Source organism: Ovis canadensis, chromosome 19 (assembly GCF_042477335.2).
Source record: "Ovis canadensis isolate MfBH-ARS-UI-01 breed Bighorn chromosome 19, ARS-UI_OviCan_v2, whole genome shotgun sequence".
NCBI lineage: Eukaryota > Metazoa > Chordata > Mammalia > Artiodactyla > Bovidae > Ovis > Ovis canadensis.
Window position 1 is genome coordinate 52,263,377 of NC_091263.1, and position 17,758 is coordinate 52,281,134.

Sequence of the window (17,758 nt, forward strand, 5' to 3'; positions counted from 1 at the left end):
CACCAGGGTCATCGCCTTAGAGGCCTTGCTTGAATGCTCTATTACAGAAAGACCCCGTTGCCATTCTCTGTCTCAAGTCTGTGTTTGTAGTCGTGAGGACAACAATGAAACAACCTGCAGTTATTAAAAAAAAAAAAAAAAAAAAAGTCCAGTTTTGCCTTTCTCTCTAGCGAGATTTTGAACCCCATGGAGGTAGAAACGATAACCACATCCCCATGCCTGAAACAAGGTGAGCACTCAAATACTTCTGAGTTGCTACTGACTCTAACTGGGTATAAAATAAAACTTTATGATAAGAATTTTTTTTTTTTACCACTATGACAATGCAAAACAACCTTATTTGGAGTCTCCCATGATTGACACCCAGTTAACAACAGACCTGGAGTCTCACAGCCCAGGGAAGGCTCAGAGGTTCATGAAACCCCTGAAGTCACAATACCTCATTTTAAGTACATGCACATTTTGATGGGGGAAGACAGCATAGTTCTACCATATTCACAAATTAGAACATCAGATAGATTTAGAACTACTGAACTTGGACATTTCAAAATCACATTTCTTTTAAAAAGAGCCATGTCTCTATACTCTGTATCTATATATAATTTTACCACCCACTAAATTCACAACCATGGGACCTAGAAGAAAACAAATATTTTACTCCACTGGTGCAGTATTTCAATAAAGATTTTATGAAATACATTTTTCCCCTGTCTAATTTTAATGAAAATCAGAAAAATGCACATTCCTTTCAAGAAAATTCAGAAAACACCTAACATCTGATAGGCATTAACCCATTCAATGAATTAGAAAACCTACTTCCTGACAGAGGGGAGGAGTAGCATACCCCACCCATGCTGTCACAGCTTAATCCCGCTCTACCTTTTTACCCTCTACTAATGATTTTTAAATGGTTAAGCACTTACCATAATGTGATTGAAATGCCTGTGGTTTGACAACCTGATTACAGTCGTTACACACCACCAAGTAGAAATCATCGTGGGCTGGACAGAGACCAAATATTGGCATGTCTGCAATAAAGACAGAGAGCATCACTCACTCACGTGGTTCTCATTAATAGGAAACCATCTGGGATGGTGCTATTTCCTAAAAAAGCTGCCTTATGATAAAGTACACAGGATAAAAGTTATTCCAGTTTAAAAGTAACTGATGTGATGCACCATGACTATGAAGAGAGAAATCAAATCAGGCTTACAGAAACACCATTATAAAGGGTTAAAATAAAATGCATGAGAAATCATTAGTATGAGGTCAAACAGAACAATGTATTAAAATACGATCCATGAATCCCCTCACACAATAAAGCAACTTCAAGAGAAGTCTAATAAGGGTTATGAGGAAGAATCTGTAACCACAGAAAATGTCTAGGAAGTCACAAAGCAGTACCATCTAATGGTTTTATTTAACTATGCATTCTATTCCAGCCATCAAGTCTCTGAGTTCTATGGAACAGTTAAGAAAGGAAGCAGAGGTTTCCCTTAGAGGAAAATTGCTGGTTTTGGCAATATGTAATACAAAGAAAACTATTTTCTTACTTTTTCTTCAGATCACAACTAACCTCCAGTCCTTTTGTTTACATACTGATGCCACTGGAGAGAAAGAACTTCAGTACAAGCATAACACTGCATACATTAATCTCAGTTCAATTACTGGAACAGGGCAAAATACAAGTTGGATTTTTTTATAGTGAGAACTTAATTAAACATAAAACTAGTCTACCTGCATATATATGTAAGTTGAAAGTACAGTAACTTGATACCTGATAACACATGGTTAACCAAAAAATCCTAACTGTGGACAATTAATAAAAATTGCAACAACCAAGGGAACAGAGTAAACACTTCAAATTCAGAATCTTAGCTCTTTTAAATATTTCAAAATTGGTATTTTACACTAGATGCACTACTTAGAATATCTGCAATGAATGGATAATTAGCACATTTCAATTGGGCAAATATTTCAGTAGACCAAATACCAAGTTTAAAGGGAGGAAAAAGATATAAAAAGCTGATTAGCATCTGCTTTCTTTCCTGTAAGATTTAATTTCACCCTTTTCCACCCTGGGTAAAATGGGTGGTTTTAAAGGAAACAGAAAATGCCCTGAGGTGATGTAAAGTGATGACAATCTCTAAAATATCAAATTCCTGATCTAATATCTTCACCTGGCTATAGCTCAGATTTTCTTAGACAGTTTCTATTTACACTGAACTACACAGATAGCCTTTGAATCTGAAACATACCAGGGAGCGACACGATTCTGGGATGCAGGAGTGGCACCAAACTCGTTCTACATGCTATGATCTCATTTCACCTTTGCAATTACTAAGGCAGATACCATTATAACCCTGCAGTGGACAGGAGGAAACTGATTCATAGAAAGGTGAACTACTTTGTCTAAGTCAATACCTGAGATTTCATTCTGACTCATAACAGTGGCTTGAATTTGGTCCCTTCAAGACCAGAGGGATACGATTTCTAGAAATTCTTTCCAGACGCCAACTCCAATAAGTTGACTGTCAGAGCTGAACACCTTTGACCACATAAACTGATAAAAGAACATAGGAAGGTTCTAACAGATTGCTGACTTCTGTGACTAAGCTTAACAGCTTCATGACAAGTAAGACCCAAACAAGGTGCTACTTTCCTCAAAAGCAAGCCCACACTGAGTTAAAAATAGTACACGTGGGAGAGGGGAAAGGGTAAATCCATGCAGTGATCCACATGAAATAAGCTACTTTCCATGGCTCCATTTGACATGACAATTCATTAAAAAAAAAAAAATTAGACTAGTAGTTTACCTTAGGTTCCATATATCCCTAGGTTAAATGACTCTGATACAGGACAATTAAGATGGAAAAGCTGAATTACAGAAATGACATAACATTCATAATTTACAGCTGAAAAATATGAAATGTCTACAAATATAAAATCAATAGTTTCATTAATGAAATAAATTTAATTAGTTTTATTAATTAAACAGTAGCTAAAGCATTAAATTAAGTGATCTCGCCCACTCTGGCACTCTGTGATGACCTAGAGGGATGAGATGGTGGGGTGGGGTGGGTGGGGTGGAAGGGAAGCCCAAAAGGGACGGGATATATATATATATATATATAAAATTATGGCTGATTTGCACTGTTGCATGGCAGAAACCAACACAGCAATGTAAAGCAATTATCCTGCAATTAAAAAAATAAAGTAAGTGATTTCAGTTGAGACTGAATTCAGTTTAGACTTGGGCCTCTGCGATGTGCCTGGTTTGTGTGGTGCCTCACAGCACTCTATGTCAAGCTATGTGTATACGATAATGTCACTTTGCCAGAGAAGTAGACACTGCTGGGAATTAGCCCCCACCCCTTTATAAATAAGGCAATTGTAAAAAAAAAAAACAAACAAACAAAACTGTATCAATCCTTTCAAATAATAAGAATGTGACTGGCCACAGTGAGGCTTATATAGAAAACTATTCTTTTTCTGTTCTGACTCCTTCCATCCTTTTGTGAGACTCAGAAACACTAATAAAACTAAGTGAGTAAGGGGTCACTCTGTGAGCACCAGGAATCTATACTTCTGTAAAAAGTTCAATTTCTTCAGTAACTTACAATTATTTGCAACTGATGATGACAATAACGATGATAATCATACGGCATTTACTGAGAGACTACTATGTGCCAAGTTCTGAACTAAGCACGTTTTATAAGGTGTATCCTACAATAGGAGCCTAATTTTACTGATGGAGACAAGAACTCATCTAGTGTCACCCAGCAAGAAAGAATAACCAGGACTCAAACTTAGGTTTGCACCATCTCTGAAAGCAGTTCTTAATCTCTTAGTAGCACGTCACATCTCCCTAAAAAGCCAGCATGTGTGTGCATGGGCACTCACACAATCCCCGTGGAAAGAATGATGGTGCACTGAAGTACACGTCATGCTACCCTATGAAACCAAGTTGCTGTGAGAAGAACCCAAAGCAACTTGAATTTTGAATCTAAAACAACTTGAATTTTAGCTTTCTAAATTCTTCCAGATATCCATATTTAGATGTAAACTAGGGGATACAAAATAATTTAAATGTCTTCTTCAGGGGGGAAAAAAAGGATTTCTATATCCCTTCTCTGCACTGAGACATTCCAGAGGCCTTAGCAACAGGAACAGCGTGTGGAATGTTGTGGTAACAGAGAAAATGAAATAATTTTTGTGAGAGACAGTTTCCGAATACTTCTAAAGTATAAGTTCACAACCAGCCATCTGTAAGTTAATATATGGAACTTGCCCAAATGCAAGAAGGAAGAAAAAAAGCTTCATTTATGAAAAGAAAGAGTTCCCATCAAGTTAAAATGGGTTCCTATTGAGTTAAAAAAAAAAAAAAGGTTTACAAAACAGTCTTTAAATATACCAGTTAAATCATTATATGAAATATAATGAAAAGTTTTAAAACCGTACTTGATCTCATGGACTCTGACCTAATTTGAAAGAATGGCTTTTATTGTGTGTAGGTCCGAAATTTTTCGCAGGATTCAGGTCATCCCAACCTTCCAATTAGTGAGTGGCCGGGCACCCACATCTAGGCCATCATGTATCAAGCCTTGGAGACCCCAGGCCAGCAAAGCAGGAAGGACTGGGTCCAGTCCCATGGGCACGTGAGCAGAGCCTCCCAGTCCTGTGCAGAATGAAGGCCCTCCAACCAAAGCCAGTCCTGACCAGCTACTTCGGTGCTGCCACCGTCACTGGAGGACTGCGCTCAACGACCAAATGGACGCTACAGCCAAGTATTTCACCGCTGCAGTCCTCTATGCGTCTCCCCTCTCCCACGCACCCAAACTTCTACATGCCAACAACTCCCACATTTCTCTCTCTAGCCCAGACTAGACGGCTCCTGAGCTCTGTCTAGACTCACATATCCAACTGCCTCCCAGACACCGCCATCTGGATGCCTTTCCTACATCACAGATCAAACGAGCACGTTCAAGAGAGCAGTGCTTCCCACCCTGCCTGTCTCCCACCCCCCACCCCCCACCCCCAGATCATCCCCCTCTGTGTCAATGACCCTACTCACCTTCGGAAGCTACACCCCAAACATTGCCCCTGACTCCTCTTTCCCTCATCGCACTCAGACCACCAGCAGGTCCGGTCACTCTACTGCCTCTGGCCACTTCTCTCCCTTGTTTAGGCCCCGCTGTAAAGCCTGTCCCCAGCACCTTTCCTGTGCACCGTGGAAACCATCTTCCACATTGTTGACAATCCCTTCCACATGGGTGCCTGAGTGAGTCTGAAACTCTCCAACAGATGATGTGACTACTGTTAAAATTTCCCAAGAAACTTGCCACTCCTATGGAATAAAATCCCAGCCTTTACCATAACCCTCAAGGCATGGCCAGAGGTTTATCCTCCCCGCTCTCCACTCTCTGTCCCCTCAGCCCCTGGCCCTCTCTGCTCCAGGCACACTGACCTCCATTCTCTCCTTCGAAACCTTTTTCTCTGCCAGGCACTGCCCTTGCTCTTCACAAGATGCCTGGTGCATTCTCACACATCAGGGCTCAGCTCAGCTGTCATCTCTTCACAGGGCTATCTCCAGCCCCTCCCCAAGCACTCTCAGTCACAGGCCTTGTAAGCAGAGTGGCTAACAGTGTGGGCCACTCCCCAACACTCTGAATCCAGTGTGATCTTGGGCAAGTTCCCTAACCTCTCTGAACTTCAGTCTCTTCGTATGTCAAACAGTGATGATCACATTACCTATCGCACCAGGTGCCTCCCAGGGTAGAAGGGCCTTAGAAGACCCCAGGAAGTGCTCACTCATGTCCCCCAACAGCCTGGGAGGTAGGAGTCATGCACCCTCACCATACTGCTCAGCCAACTAAGGCACTCAGACACTGAGATTTCACAAGCCAGTAAGTGGCAGAGTCAAGATCTGAACCTGGCTCTGTTGGGCCCCAAAGCCCAGACATTTCCCAGTGTTCTCCCGGAAACAGCCAGAAGCTGCCTCCTCCATGTGCGCCCATTGTCGGTGCCCAAGGCCAGAGCCCGCAGCCTCTGCACACCAGTAGAGAGCTGACGGAGTTCCTGAGTTTCTACCCTCTTCAGCCTCCTCCACTCTGCCACAAAAGTCACCGACCTACAGAGCAATAAAGTTACTCCTCTCCTTGAGCACCTCTGCTGCCTCCCAAGTGGCCAAGTGGGATTGGACCCCTGACCTACTTCTCTATAAGCACGGCCCTTGCACCCTGAGTCCTCACATCTCTCCAGGCAGAGTCAATCTGCTCTAGACTCAAGGCTGTGTGGGTCTTCTCAGAACCGTCTTGTTCTCTGCAGTCCTCCTATGTGGACACAACTGTGCCTGCAGCAAAGAAAGCTTTCCTCTCTTTCTGGAATCCCCACTATTCAACAAGAACTATGCTCACACTCACATCCCCTTCACAGTCTGTCACTCACTGATGGAGGACTTTGAAGACAACGTGTACGTGGATGACTGTGTAGCTTTGTGTGACAGCAGACCCCATGCCTTGCCTAGCAGATTCTGAGAAGTGCGCTCTCGCTGTGTGATGGTGAAGCAATGTCTGGCATCTGGAAATTTCCCATAGCTTCCAGTTATTCTTCGGATAAAAACTAAGGTCCCTGATGAGGCTGGCGCCCTGCATATGGCCTTTGTTCTGTCCCTGAGCACACCACGCTGTCCCCCGTCACAGCAGCATGGTGCCTGCTGTTCCCTCTGCTTGGACGCCCTTCCTCCAGATCTACACCTGGCTTGTTGCTTCCCTTCATTTGGCCTCAGCCTCGATGTCACATCCGTGGAGCCTAGGCTGGTCAGGCCCCTCTGTCTGCTCTCACAGCCCTGCCTCTGCCTTGCCACCAGCACCGTGCCCCATTTGTAACTACTCATCTAACTGTGAGAGCCTTAATCTCCTCCCATTGGACTAAGCTCCACATTTGTCTTGTTTCCTGCTCCAGTGACAGTGCTTACCACCACCTGACCTGAAGAATGAGGGGTGAGGGTGTTAGCCACTCAGTGCGTCCAACTCTCTGCAACCTCACGGACTGCAGCCCATCAGGCTCCTCTGTCCGTGGAATTTTCTAGACAAGAATACTGGAGTGGGTAGCCATTCCCTTCTCCAGGGGATCTTCCCAACCCAGGGACTAAACCCGGGTCTCCTACATTGCAGGCAGATTCTTTAACATCTGAGCCATGAATTCCAAACAACTAATGCATGCGGTAACATTATTGGGTGGACAGTAACTGAATATTAGATCAAGTCTCTGTGGTGCCACCAAAGTCCAGGATATAATTATGCCTTTATGTCACATAATGTCACACAGTCACCCACTAGAACGGAGTGTCCACTCAGTAAGACAAAAGTTCAAGGGTGAGAAAGCGTCCCATGAACACATGATCCTATTTCTAGGGGTACTTTCTGGTAGAATTTTGTGTTTCAGGGTCTGATTCTCAAATATGGACGCTGGCAAATTCTCTTTCGCTAGCATGTGCAGCGCAGTAACTCCAAGCAGTTCTGGAATCAGACAACTGAGATCAAACCCCTATTCTTTCTCTTAGTAGCTATGTGAACACCATTAAATTATTGACCTCTCTGAACTTCAGTTTCCTCATCAGTAAAACAGTTAATAGGACCTACATTTCACAGTGTTATGGTGAGGATGAAATGAACTAATCCGTGGAGAGCATTCCATGCTGAACACATAGTGAACACTCAGCAAAATAAACAAAAACACACAACATCACACACACTAAACATGTTGTGCTGCAAGAGCCCCAGTGCTCACTGATGAAACTCTGAGATTGAGACACACACCAAACAGCAACTATTTTACAGTGTGAGCTTAACTCTCCAGGGGTCTCAGCCCCTGCTGCTCCACCCTGTAAGCAATGAGAGACAGGGGAGAGGTGGAGGAGACTTGCGGATGCATCCCATGAAGAAGATCCAAGTCCAAATCTTGGAGCTTAAGCTCTACCCTGCAAGCATGGAAGAAGCCACAGTTTTAAGGAGGGAAGCCACATGATACAAAAGGTCACTCTGGCATGAGTGTGGATCTACCGAGGTAAGCGTGTTAAGAGGGCGATCCCCAAGGGCTGATGTAAAAATCAGAGCAAGACAGGAAGTAGTGATGAAGATGGGAGAGAGGAGACTTGAAGACATGCTCTGGAAGAGCTGGGGAGGGAGACCAGGCCATCGAAGGGATCAGGCAGAGTGGAAGAAATCAACGCGGGGCTGCAGTCTGTTCCCTGCTCTCTGCCGCTAATGTGGCTGCACGGATGGTGGGAGACACAGATGGGAGAACTCAGCCTGCTAAGGGAACAGAGCCTGGCAGTTAAAGGCACAGCTGTTAGAACCACACTGACTGCATTCAAATTCCAGCCTTGTCACATGGTAGCCTTTACCTCCAATTCCTCATCTATAAATGGGAAAAGAAAGAGCACCTATCTCACAGGTTGTAGGAAGAACTAATGAACAGATGTAAGATGCTTGGAACAATGCAAAGTACTTTGTAAACATGAGCCATTTTTTATCATCTTCCAATAACTGTCTTCTGGTCTTTGATCTAAATAGTAGCTGTTCTCCCCTCTGCCTATTCCAACTCCCCACCCATACACATACAGTAAGCAGTGATGCTTCTAAATCACAAATATCACCTACTCAGACTAAACCCTTTAATAGTTTACTATGTAAACTACTTCAATGTAGTCAGAAGGAAAATCAGTACGTAGAAGGCCCGGCCTGATCTCTGCAACCATAAGACACGTTCGCTCCTCATCCACACCAGAATTCTATCTCCTCAACAGTTATACCCAAAGGCCAAGCACTTTCCCTCCTCCCGTCCTTGGCTAATTCTGTTCCCTCTGTACAGAATGCTTTGCCTGGCTGGCTTCAGATCACGGCTTACATTCCATTAAGAGACATTCCCTGACCACTCAATTTAAACCAGGACCCTATCTCTTCAGACATTTCTCTCTCTTCACTCATTAGTGATTTACAATTTGTGTTTTGACTATAACCCTAAGATATAAACCCCCAGAGGCAGTGGCCAGGTCCACATGGCACAATGCCTGGCACACACTCGATTCTCAACAAAAGAATTTCAGAAAAGCCTTTGGATCGAACTTCCTGAGTTCAAATTCCCATGCTATTACTCACTAGAAGTATGAACTTGGGCAAGCCCTCAGCTTCAGGACCCTCGTTTGTAAAATGGGGGTGATAGTAGTCAAGCTATACCTTAATGGGTAGTTGCGAGGATGAAATGAGTTGGTATATACAAGGTTCTTACAACCATGTCTGGCACAGAGCATGTGCTGTGCTGTGTACCTAGGTGCTCAGTCGTGTCTGACTCTTTGCGACCCTATGAACTGTAGCCTGCCAGGCTCCTCTGTCCACGGGGATTCTCCAAGCAAGAATATTGGAGTGGGTAGCCTATCCCTTCTCCAGGGAATCTTCCTGACCCAGGAATCAAACCGGGGTCTCCTGCACTGCAGGTGGATTCTTTACCATCTCACCTATTATGATTATGAATATTTCCATTTTTACTGTCAGTGGGTTACACTGGCCAGTTTCTAAACTTTGCTGGTCTACGGCTACCATCTTTTGTACACTCAATGTATTAAGTACTCACTGGATGTTAGGTATCATGGCAAATACTCTACATACATCATTCATTCATGTACTGAATGTCTACTATGCTTAGACGTGATTCAAGGTTCTGGGTACACATCAGTGAACAAAAAATCACAACAGCAACGACACCTGAGAAGCAGTACATACAACAAAAATAACAAGAGTCTAATTACCAAGCACTTCCTATGTTCCAGATACAGTGCTGAGTATTATTAGCTCACTTCCTCTTCACAATACCACCCACCTTACAGGATCACTATCTGCACTTTACAGATGAAGCAAGTGAGGAACAAGATTATCTGCCTTAAGTCACAGAGCCAGCACATGGAGAAGCTGAGAGCTGAAGGTAGGCTACTCTCAAGGATGTGCTTTCCACCACCTCGCGAGATGCTCAGCACTGCCCAGGGCCATCCCTGCCTCTCCCGCCTTGTCCAATCAGAGTCAACAAGACATCCTAGCGCACATCAGACTTCTCATGTTACCTCTGAACTGTCTGATTCTCTGCTACACAAGGGTTTCCTTAGATACTAGGATTCTCAGCCCCATTAGAGTCCGAAACACTTCTAACTAACCTGATGGATTGACTTGGAAGGCTGGTCTCCACATAATTGAGCTTTTATTATGTTCAATTTCAAATTTATTTCAAATGGTAACTATCAATTCTGGATAATCAAAAGGAATGTCAGTGATATAATTAAAAAGTTCTTAATTGCTGTTACATCTTAACTGTGCAAAAATAAAACAGAATTTTATTTCTACCTTCTACACAAACTTCTCCCAAATTCATATTCTCTGTTCTGACAGGAGATCTGGACCTTCCTTTGACCATGAGACATTAAATGATAGAACCAATCAGACACACACACACACAAAGGTCAATTGACAACCTGCCAAAATGTAAAGCAACCAACCAAAGATCAGAAGACCAGAAAGTTAGAAGAAAACCGTTCCCTCTAATAGTTATTAATCCCTGGCTAAAAGTGGCCAACCTTATAGTGACCTTCCATAGGTAAGTTGTAAGTACTACTTTTGTCACTACTTGTACTGCAAATGAGATACAGCACCTGGCAAAGAAGAGAGGAAGCAAATATCAAAATCCTAGGGGATCTGGGTTAGGGAAGGCCAGGCAGGCATAGAGGCGACATACATGACAGGTTACCTCATGAGCACCTGTAGCTACTCAAAATGTTGCCAATAAATTCTAACTTTTCAATCAGAAACCAAACCTGAAATGTGTCCTAGATCTACAAGCACCTTCCAAAACCCTTAGGGAATCTTTACTGCATGACTATCCTTCAGCTAAGCTTGCAGACTATAATAAAATATGGGCTGTCAGAGAGTTTACCACATAGTTGGTATTATAACCTCAAGAGAGGAACTTACCTCTAGAATGCACTTCCTGCATTTGAAAATCAGTGAAAACAATGATATCTATGTCAGGAGATTTTTGGATTTAATGAGATAACCCATGTATAATGCTTAGTTCTAAATCTGTCTCAACACAGTAAGCAGAGTGTATCTAAAGACTTAATAAAGAGTAGTGTTAATATCATCATCCTTATCACTGTTAAAGTTATGGTTACAAACTCATGATTAAATTAAGAACACAATTTTTTTCTTCAAAAGGCAGTCAACACAGCAACACAACATCTGCCAAATATCTTCTATGCAGAAAACCCAAACCCACAACTCTTCACATAACTAAAAACAGCATTAACTATGGAATGCTATTACCTACTGACCTAGCTGTCTGTTTTCAAGTGGTTAGCTTAATATAGACCATAGCCTAACCCAGAAAACCAATCTCAAGAAATTTAAAAGAAACTGAAATCATACAAAGTATGTTTTCTGACCACATGGGATCAAATTAGAAGCCAGGAACAGAAAGATACTAGAAAATTTACAGACAGAAATAAGACACTTCAAATAATCCATAACCAAACAATGTAAGCTGTGATATTAACAGGCTAAAGAAAAACAAACAAACCATATTATAATAATAGTTGATGCAGAAAAAATATGAATGATTTAAAAAAAAAAAAATTCAGAGACCCAAGAATAGAGGTTTCCTTAACTTGATAATGAACATTTACAAAAACCCCTACAACTAACACCACACTTAAAGGAGAAAGGCTGCGTGCTTTCCACCTAAGGTCAGAAACGAGGCAAGGATACCCTCTCTCTCAACAAAGCACTTAAGTTTTTGCCAGAGGAATCAGGCAAGAAAAGGAAACAAAAGTCATCCAGATTCAAAAGGGAAAAATATAACTTTCTACATATGCAGATGATTTGATGGTCTTATGCAGAAAACCACAAAAAATCTACCAAAAAACCTCCCAGAATTTACCAGTTTAGCAACATCACAGGACACAAAATTTCTTAGTCTATTTGGGCTGCTTTAATAAAATAACGTAGTCTGGGTGGCTTACAAACAACAAACAGTTATTTCTCAACAGTCCTGGGAGCCGGGAAATCCAAGATTAAGGCATCAGTGCATTGAGTGTCTGGTGAAAGCCTGCTTTCTGGTTCTGAGTCCTCTGTTCACTGTGTCCTCCACACAGAGGAAGAGGCGATGGAACTCTCTGTAGCCTCCTTTACAAGGGCACTAATGTCATTCATGAGAGCTCTACCCTCATGACCTAACTACTTCCCCAAAGGCCTCATTCCTCCAAAACTCATCACGCTGGGGGTTAGATTTCAACACAAGAATTGTGTGTGTGGAGGCGGGGTGGAAGGGGGAACGGGACTCAGACATTCAATCTGTGCACAAGATCAACATAAAAAAACAACTTTATTTCTATATATTTGCAATGAACACATGAAAACCAAAATCAAATGGCTAGCCTTCAGCTGGCATGTTAAGCAAGTTATTTGCTTTATGGCATAGCTGAGTGTTATCCAACAGCCATGTGGCTATGATGAAATCTATATCTTTCATAACTTCCTTAACAGGGATGTTATAATTATCTCATATTTGTAAAGTCTCTAAATATCTTACCAAAAGCATGCCTCAGAAGATGCCTCAGAAGATTTGATTCAAAAAGCATGCCTCAGAAGATGCAGAACTCTATGCAGAATAGAAAGCTAAAATGTTAATAACTGTCTTGAGTTTGTTTCAGATTCTTCAAGTCAGAGGGAAGACACTCCTCAGATCTTCTATACGAATGGTCACAATGAAAAGAAAGATACACTCAACTCTATATTCCTCCTCAATATAAAACCTCACTACTTAAAATACAACTGTTTCTGTATCATTGAGAACCTGGTTAGAATCAGAGAATTTCAGGACCCAACCCAGACCCAGAAAATCAGCATTCTCATTTTATCAAGACTCCCATGTGACTTATATACGTGTTTGACAAGTGTAGAAAACAAAACATCATTTAATCTGGACTGAAACTTGAAAACTGTCACCAAACTGCAGAAATTATTCATATATTAGCCAGACTCTTTCCAATTCATCCATCTATTAAAGGTATATTGAACATTTTTGCTTAACTATAATTAGTATTTGCACATTACAGAATATACTAAATATACACTGTATAATGTATCGGCTTCCCTGGTAGCTCAGCTGGTGAAGAATCTGCCTGCAAAGCAGGAGACCCCAGTTCAATTCCTGGGTTAGGAAGATCCGCTGGAGAAGGGATAGGCTACCCACTCCAGTATTCTTGGGCTTCCCAAGTATAATGTATACTGAGTATATCAGTCTGCAGTTTTCAGTTACTGTGATGTCTTTGGTTTTGGTTCTGGCCTTATAGAATTGCGAAGCGTTCTCTTTCCAAACATTTCTACAGAAAAATGTGTGTAGGGTGAGTGCTAATGGCTTTATCAAAATTCACCAGTGAAGCCATCTGGGCCTGAGCTTTTGTGTGCATAGGTGGGTAGGGTGTGGGGAAATCTTACACTAATTCAAATTCATGTACTAGGTCTATTCAAATTTTCTAATACTTCTTGAGTTATTTTTGATAGTTTGACAGTATTTTCTATGAATTTATCTGTTTCATCTAGTAAATTCAATGTGCTGGCATACAGTCCTTCACAGTATTCCTTTATAACCCTATTTGCGTCAGGTGGGTAGTGACATTACATATTTAACTCCTGATTTTAATAATATGAGTAATGTGGTGAGATCTACCTACAAGTTGGTCAATTTAATCATAATCAGAGTAATCTAATCTTGCCAAAATACTAACCTTTGGTTTCAGTGCTTTTTATCCTTTGTTTTCCTATTGTCTAGTTCACATATTAATAATTCATTGTCTTCTTTGCTCTGCTTGCTTTCTGCTTTGTTTATTCTTTTTCTAGTTTCTTAGGAAGGAAGGTTCTTATTTCTTAATATAACTATTTACAGCTATAAATTTTCCCTTAAGTAATGCTTCAACCACAGTGTGTCAGTTCTGGTATGCTGTGTCTCATTTTCATTAATTTCAAAGTACAATTTCTCTTGTGACTTCTTCCTTGACCCACTTTATTTAAGAATGTGGTGTTTAATTTTCACATGCTTGTGAACTTACCAAATTTCCTTTGGTTTTTAATTTCTAATTTTCTCCATTGTGGTTAGAAAATGCTGTGTGATTTCAGTTCTTTTACAATTACTTAGGTTTATTCTATTGTGGCCTAACATATGATCCTGAGAATATTCCATTTGCACTTGAAAAGAATGCAAATGGACTATTTCCAAAAGAATGATGGTTGTGTCTAACTGGTTTATGTTTTTCAAACCTTTCACATCCATACTGCTCTTCTGCGTAGTTGTTGTATCCAGGCTTTAAAGTGAGTTATTGAAATCTCCAATTATTACTATTAAATTGTCCATTTTTTCCTTTCACAGTGTAAGTTTTTTTGCTTCATATATTTCAAAGCTCTGCTAGGCACATGCATCTCTACAATTGCTATTTCTTCCAGATGAATTGACTCATTCATGATTATAAGATATCCTGTTTTTAATAACTTTATTAAAAAACACCTATTTTGTCTAACATTTGTACAGCGAGGCTAGCTCTCTCTGACTACTATTTGTTTGTATATTTTCTACTAACTTTCAATATATTTCCAACTTTGAATCTGAACTATGTCTCCTGTTCACAGCGTATCACCAAATCACGATTTTTAAAAATCCATCAGGCAGTTTCTGCCTGCTGCGTGGTGTTCAGTCTATTCACATTTAATGCAATTACTGACTAGGTGGGATTTAAGTCTGTGATTTTGCTATTTGTTTAATACACATGTCTTTTTGTTGTTGTTGTTCCCCTATTTGTCACTACATCCTTTTGTTTAAATTGATAAATTCTAATATAAATGCTGGGCTGGATGAAGCACAAGCAGGAATCAAGACTGCCAGGAGAAATATCAATAACCTCAGATATACAGATGACACCACCCTTACGGCAGAAAGTGAAAAGGAACTCAAAAGCCTCTTGATGAAAGTGAAAGAGGAGAGTGAAAAAGTTGGCTTAAAGCTCAACATTCAGAAAACGAAGATCATGGCATCTGGTCCCAGCACTTCATGGGAAATAGATGGGGAAACAGTGGAAACAGTGGCTGACTTTATTTGGGGGGGGCTCCAAAATCACTGCAGACGGTGACTGCAGCCATGAAATTAAAAGACACTTACTTCTTGGAAGGAAGTTATGACCAACCTAAACAGCATATTCAAAAGCAGAGACATTACTTTCCCAACAAAGGTCCGTCTAGTCAAGGCTATGGTTTTTCCTGTGGTCATGTATGGATGCGAGAGTTGGACTGTGAAGAAAGCTGAGCACTGAAGAATTGATGATTTTGAAGTGTGGTGTTGGAGAAGACTCTTGAGAGTCCCTTGGACTGCAAGGAGAGCCAAGCAATCCATTCTAAAGGAGATCAGCCTTGGGTGTTCTTTGGAAGGACTGATGCTAAAGCTGAAACTCCAGTACTTTGGCCACCTCATGCGAAGAGTTGACTCACCGGAAAAGACTCTGATGCTGGGGGCAGGAGGACAAGGGGACGACAGAGGATGAGATGGCTGGATGGCATCTCTGACTCGATGGACATGAGTCTGAGTGAACTCTAGGAGTTGGTGATGGACGGGGAGGCCTGGCGTGCTGCAATTCATGGGGTCGCAAAGAGTCAGACACAACTGAGCGACTGAACTGAATATACTTTTTTAAACTTCCCTTTCTTCTCTTTTACTATCTTCTACCTAAGTTATTTTCTTAGTAGTTCTCCTGGGGATTATAATTAACATCTTAACTTCAGATAATGTACTTTAAATAAAATCAACATAATTTCAACAAAATTTTATTAATGCTCTGCTTAGACAGGGCTCCACTTTGTGCTCCCCCAAAACCCTCCCCAACATATAAGCAGTGTTTTGCCATTTCTCGGACTATCTTGTAATTTTTGGTTGAAAACTAGACAATGTAGATAATATAATGTGGCATTCCACAAATAAGATCCACCTCCCTTTTTGGTTTGTTTAGTGATTTACCTGGTCTAATTGTGTAAAGTCTGTATTCTTTGTTATGTGTGAGCTTAGTTAGCTAAGTATTGGGCAGGGAGTTCCTTAAATAGTCTGAACCAATGAGTCTCCCAGGCTTTGCCAAGGGGCTTTGGGCACATGTTGGGACGTCTGCAATGCTCTAGCAATAATGTAGAGCTCTACCTTAGGCTTCCATTTACTGCTTGTACAGAAACTCAAAATCAGCCAGAGGTGATAGATTAAGGTTTTCTCAGATGATTCCTGGACATGCGGATGGCCCTATACATGCATGCTGTTTTCTTCTCTTTTTTAAATGGAAGCATAGTTGATTTAATGCACATGGTTTTCTAGATTCTCCAGAATCTTGATAATGTTGGGGCTTTTCAAAAACCCCAATTGACATCTCATTTCCCAGAGTTTCCTATTTAGTTTTTTGGTCAGACTCAACTTATTATCATCACCTTAGAAAACTGCAAAGTACAATGACTGCTACTTTAAACAAACAAACAAACACACACCCTAGCGATAGGGTACAGAATGAGCTCTGATACAGACAAATTGTGAGAATGGAGCTTTTTAGGGATTTACTAGAAAGTTCAAACAGTGACAATTTTCTGGGCACATAGCTTTAGGGAAGCTTCAAACCCATTCTTTCCAGTATGATAGGTTCTAAACTACTGGTTTTCACAGCTACCACAGTTGTGAGGTTTACAGGTTTTCAAAGTTACTGTAGGGCTCGGTATGATGGAGTGTGGCAGCATTAAAACAGAGTTAGGTAAAACACCTCAGAGCTTGCCTGTATTTACAGAGATTCAGTTCTGTGTTTTGTATAAATGCTCAATAGATCCTGCAAGTCTTTAATTTTTAGAATTCTGAAAAAGTTAATTTTGTCAATTCTTGCCAGTGTTCTCACTATTTTTATAGAAGAAAAGGTTTTGGGAAGTCCTGGAAATGTTCTCTGGAATGGAGGATAACACTATCAGACTTTTTATTATTTTCAACCCTAATCAAGCCTGCGAAACAGAGAAGGGAAGTTAAGCTTCAAAAGTGAGAGGGCCAGTCATTTGCGTTTGCAATAGTACAGGTAAGACATCTGGGGCACCTTGGACCTGGAGATCACAGTAAGATGGCACAGAAATGACTCACGGATATTTAGAAGGAACTGCTGACATGACTTGGTAATGACCTGGATACAAGGGTGGTACAGTGAATGATGCCAAGCTTCCTGTCTTGTAGAACAGGATGGATGGGTGGGACCAGTCTCTGAGACTGGAAGAAGGCCAGGTTTGAGAATGAGGAACATACACTGGCAACATTTGAAATCCAGGTGCCTCTGAGATTTCCAAGATAACAAGGAAGCCATCATCTTAAAGACTCTCCCCCAGTTTTAGAGAAATGCTTTATAAATCAACTCCTAAAACATTATTTCCTCTATATGAAGGGGGGGAAAAAAAGGCAAGGCTTGTATACTAAATGCCAATTCAACATCACCGAGGAATTAAAAATACGGTTCCAAAAATAGTAAGAACCATGCACAAATGTCTGAAACTATTCATTGCTTATGTGCAAAGAAATTAAAGCTTCCCCAAAGTCAGTTTTACTTAAAGAGAAGCTACAATAAAAATAAAGATAAATCTTCCCTGTGATTAAAAAGATTCTGTTGCCC

At 41.1% G+C, this 17,758-nt stretch overlaps 1 protein-coding gene across 3 annotated transcripts in view; it reads right to left on the minus strand.

Annotated features, from left to right (window-relative positions):
* The window catches only part of ATXN7 (ataxin 7), a 136,507-nt gene that overhangs the window by 48,134 nt on the left and 70,615 nt on the right, over positions 1 to 17,758 (minus strand). For all 3 annotated transcript variants that reach the window (XM_069561771.1, XM_069561770.1, XM_069561769.1), the window contains one exon: positions 924 to 1,028. In XM_069561771.1, coding sequence (XP_069417872.1) covers positions 924 to 1,028 — 105 coding nt within the window. The remainder of the gene's footprint in view (positions 1 to 923; positions 1,029 to 17,758) is intronic.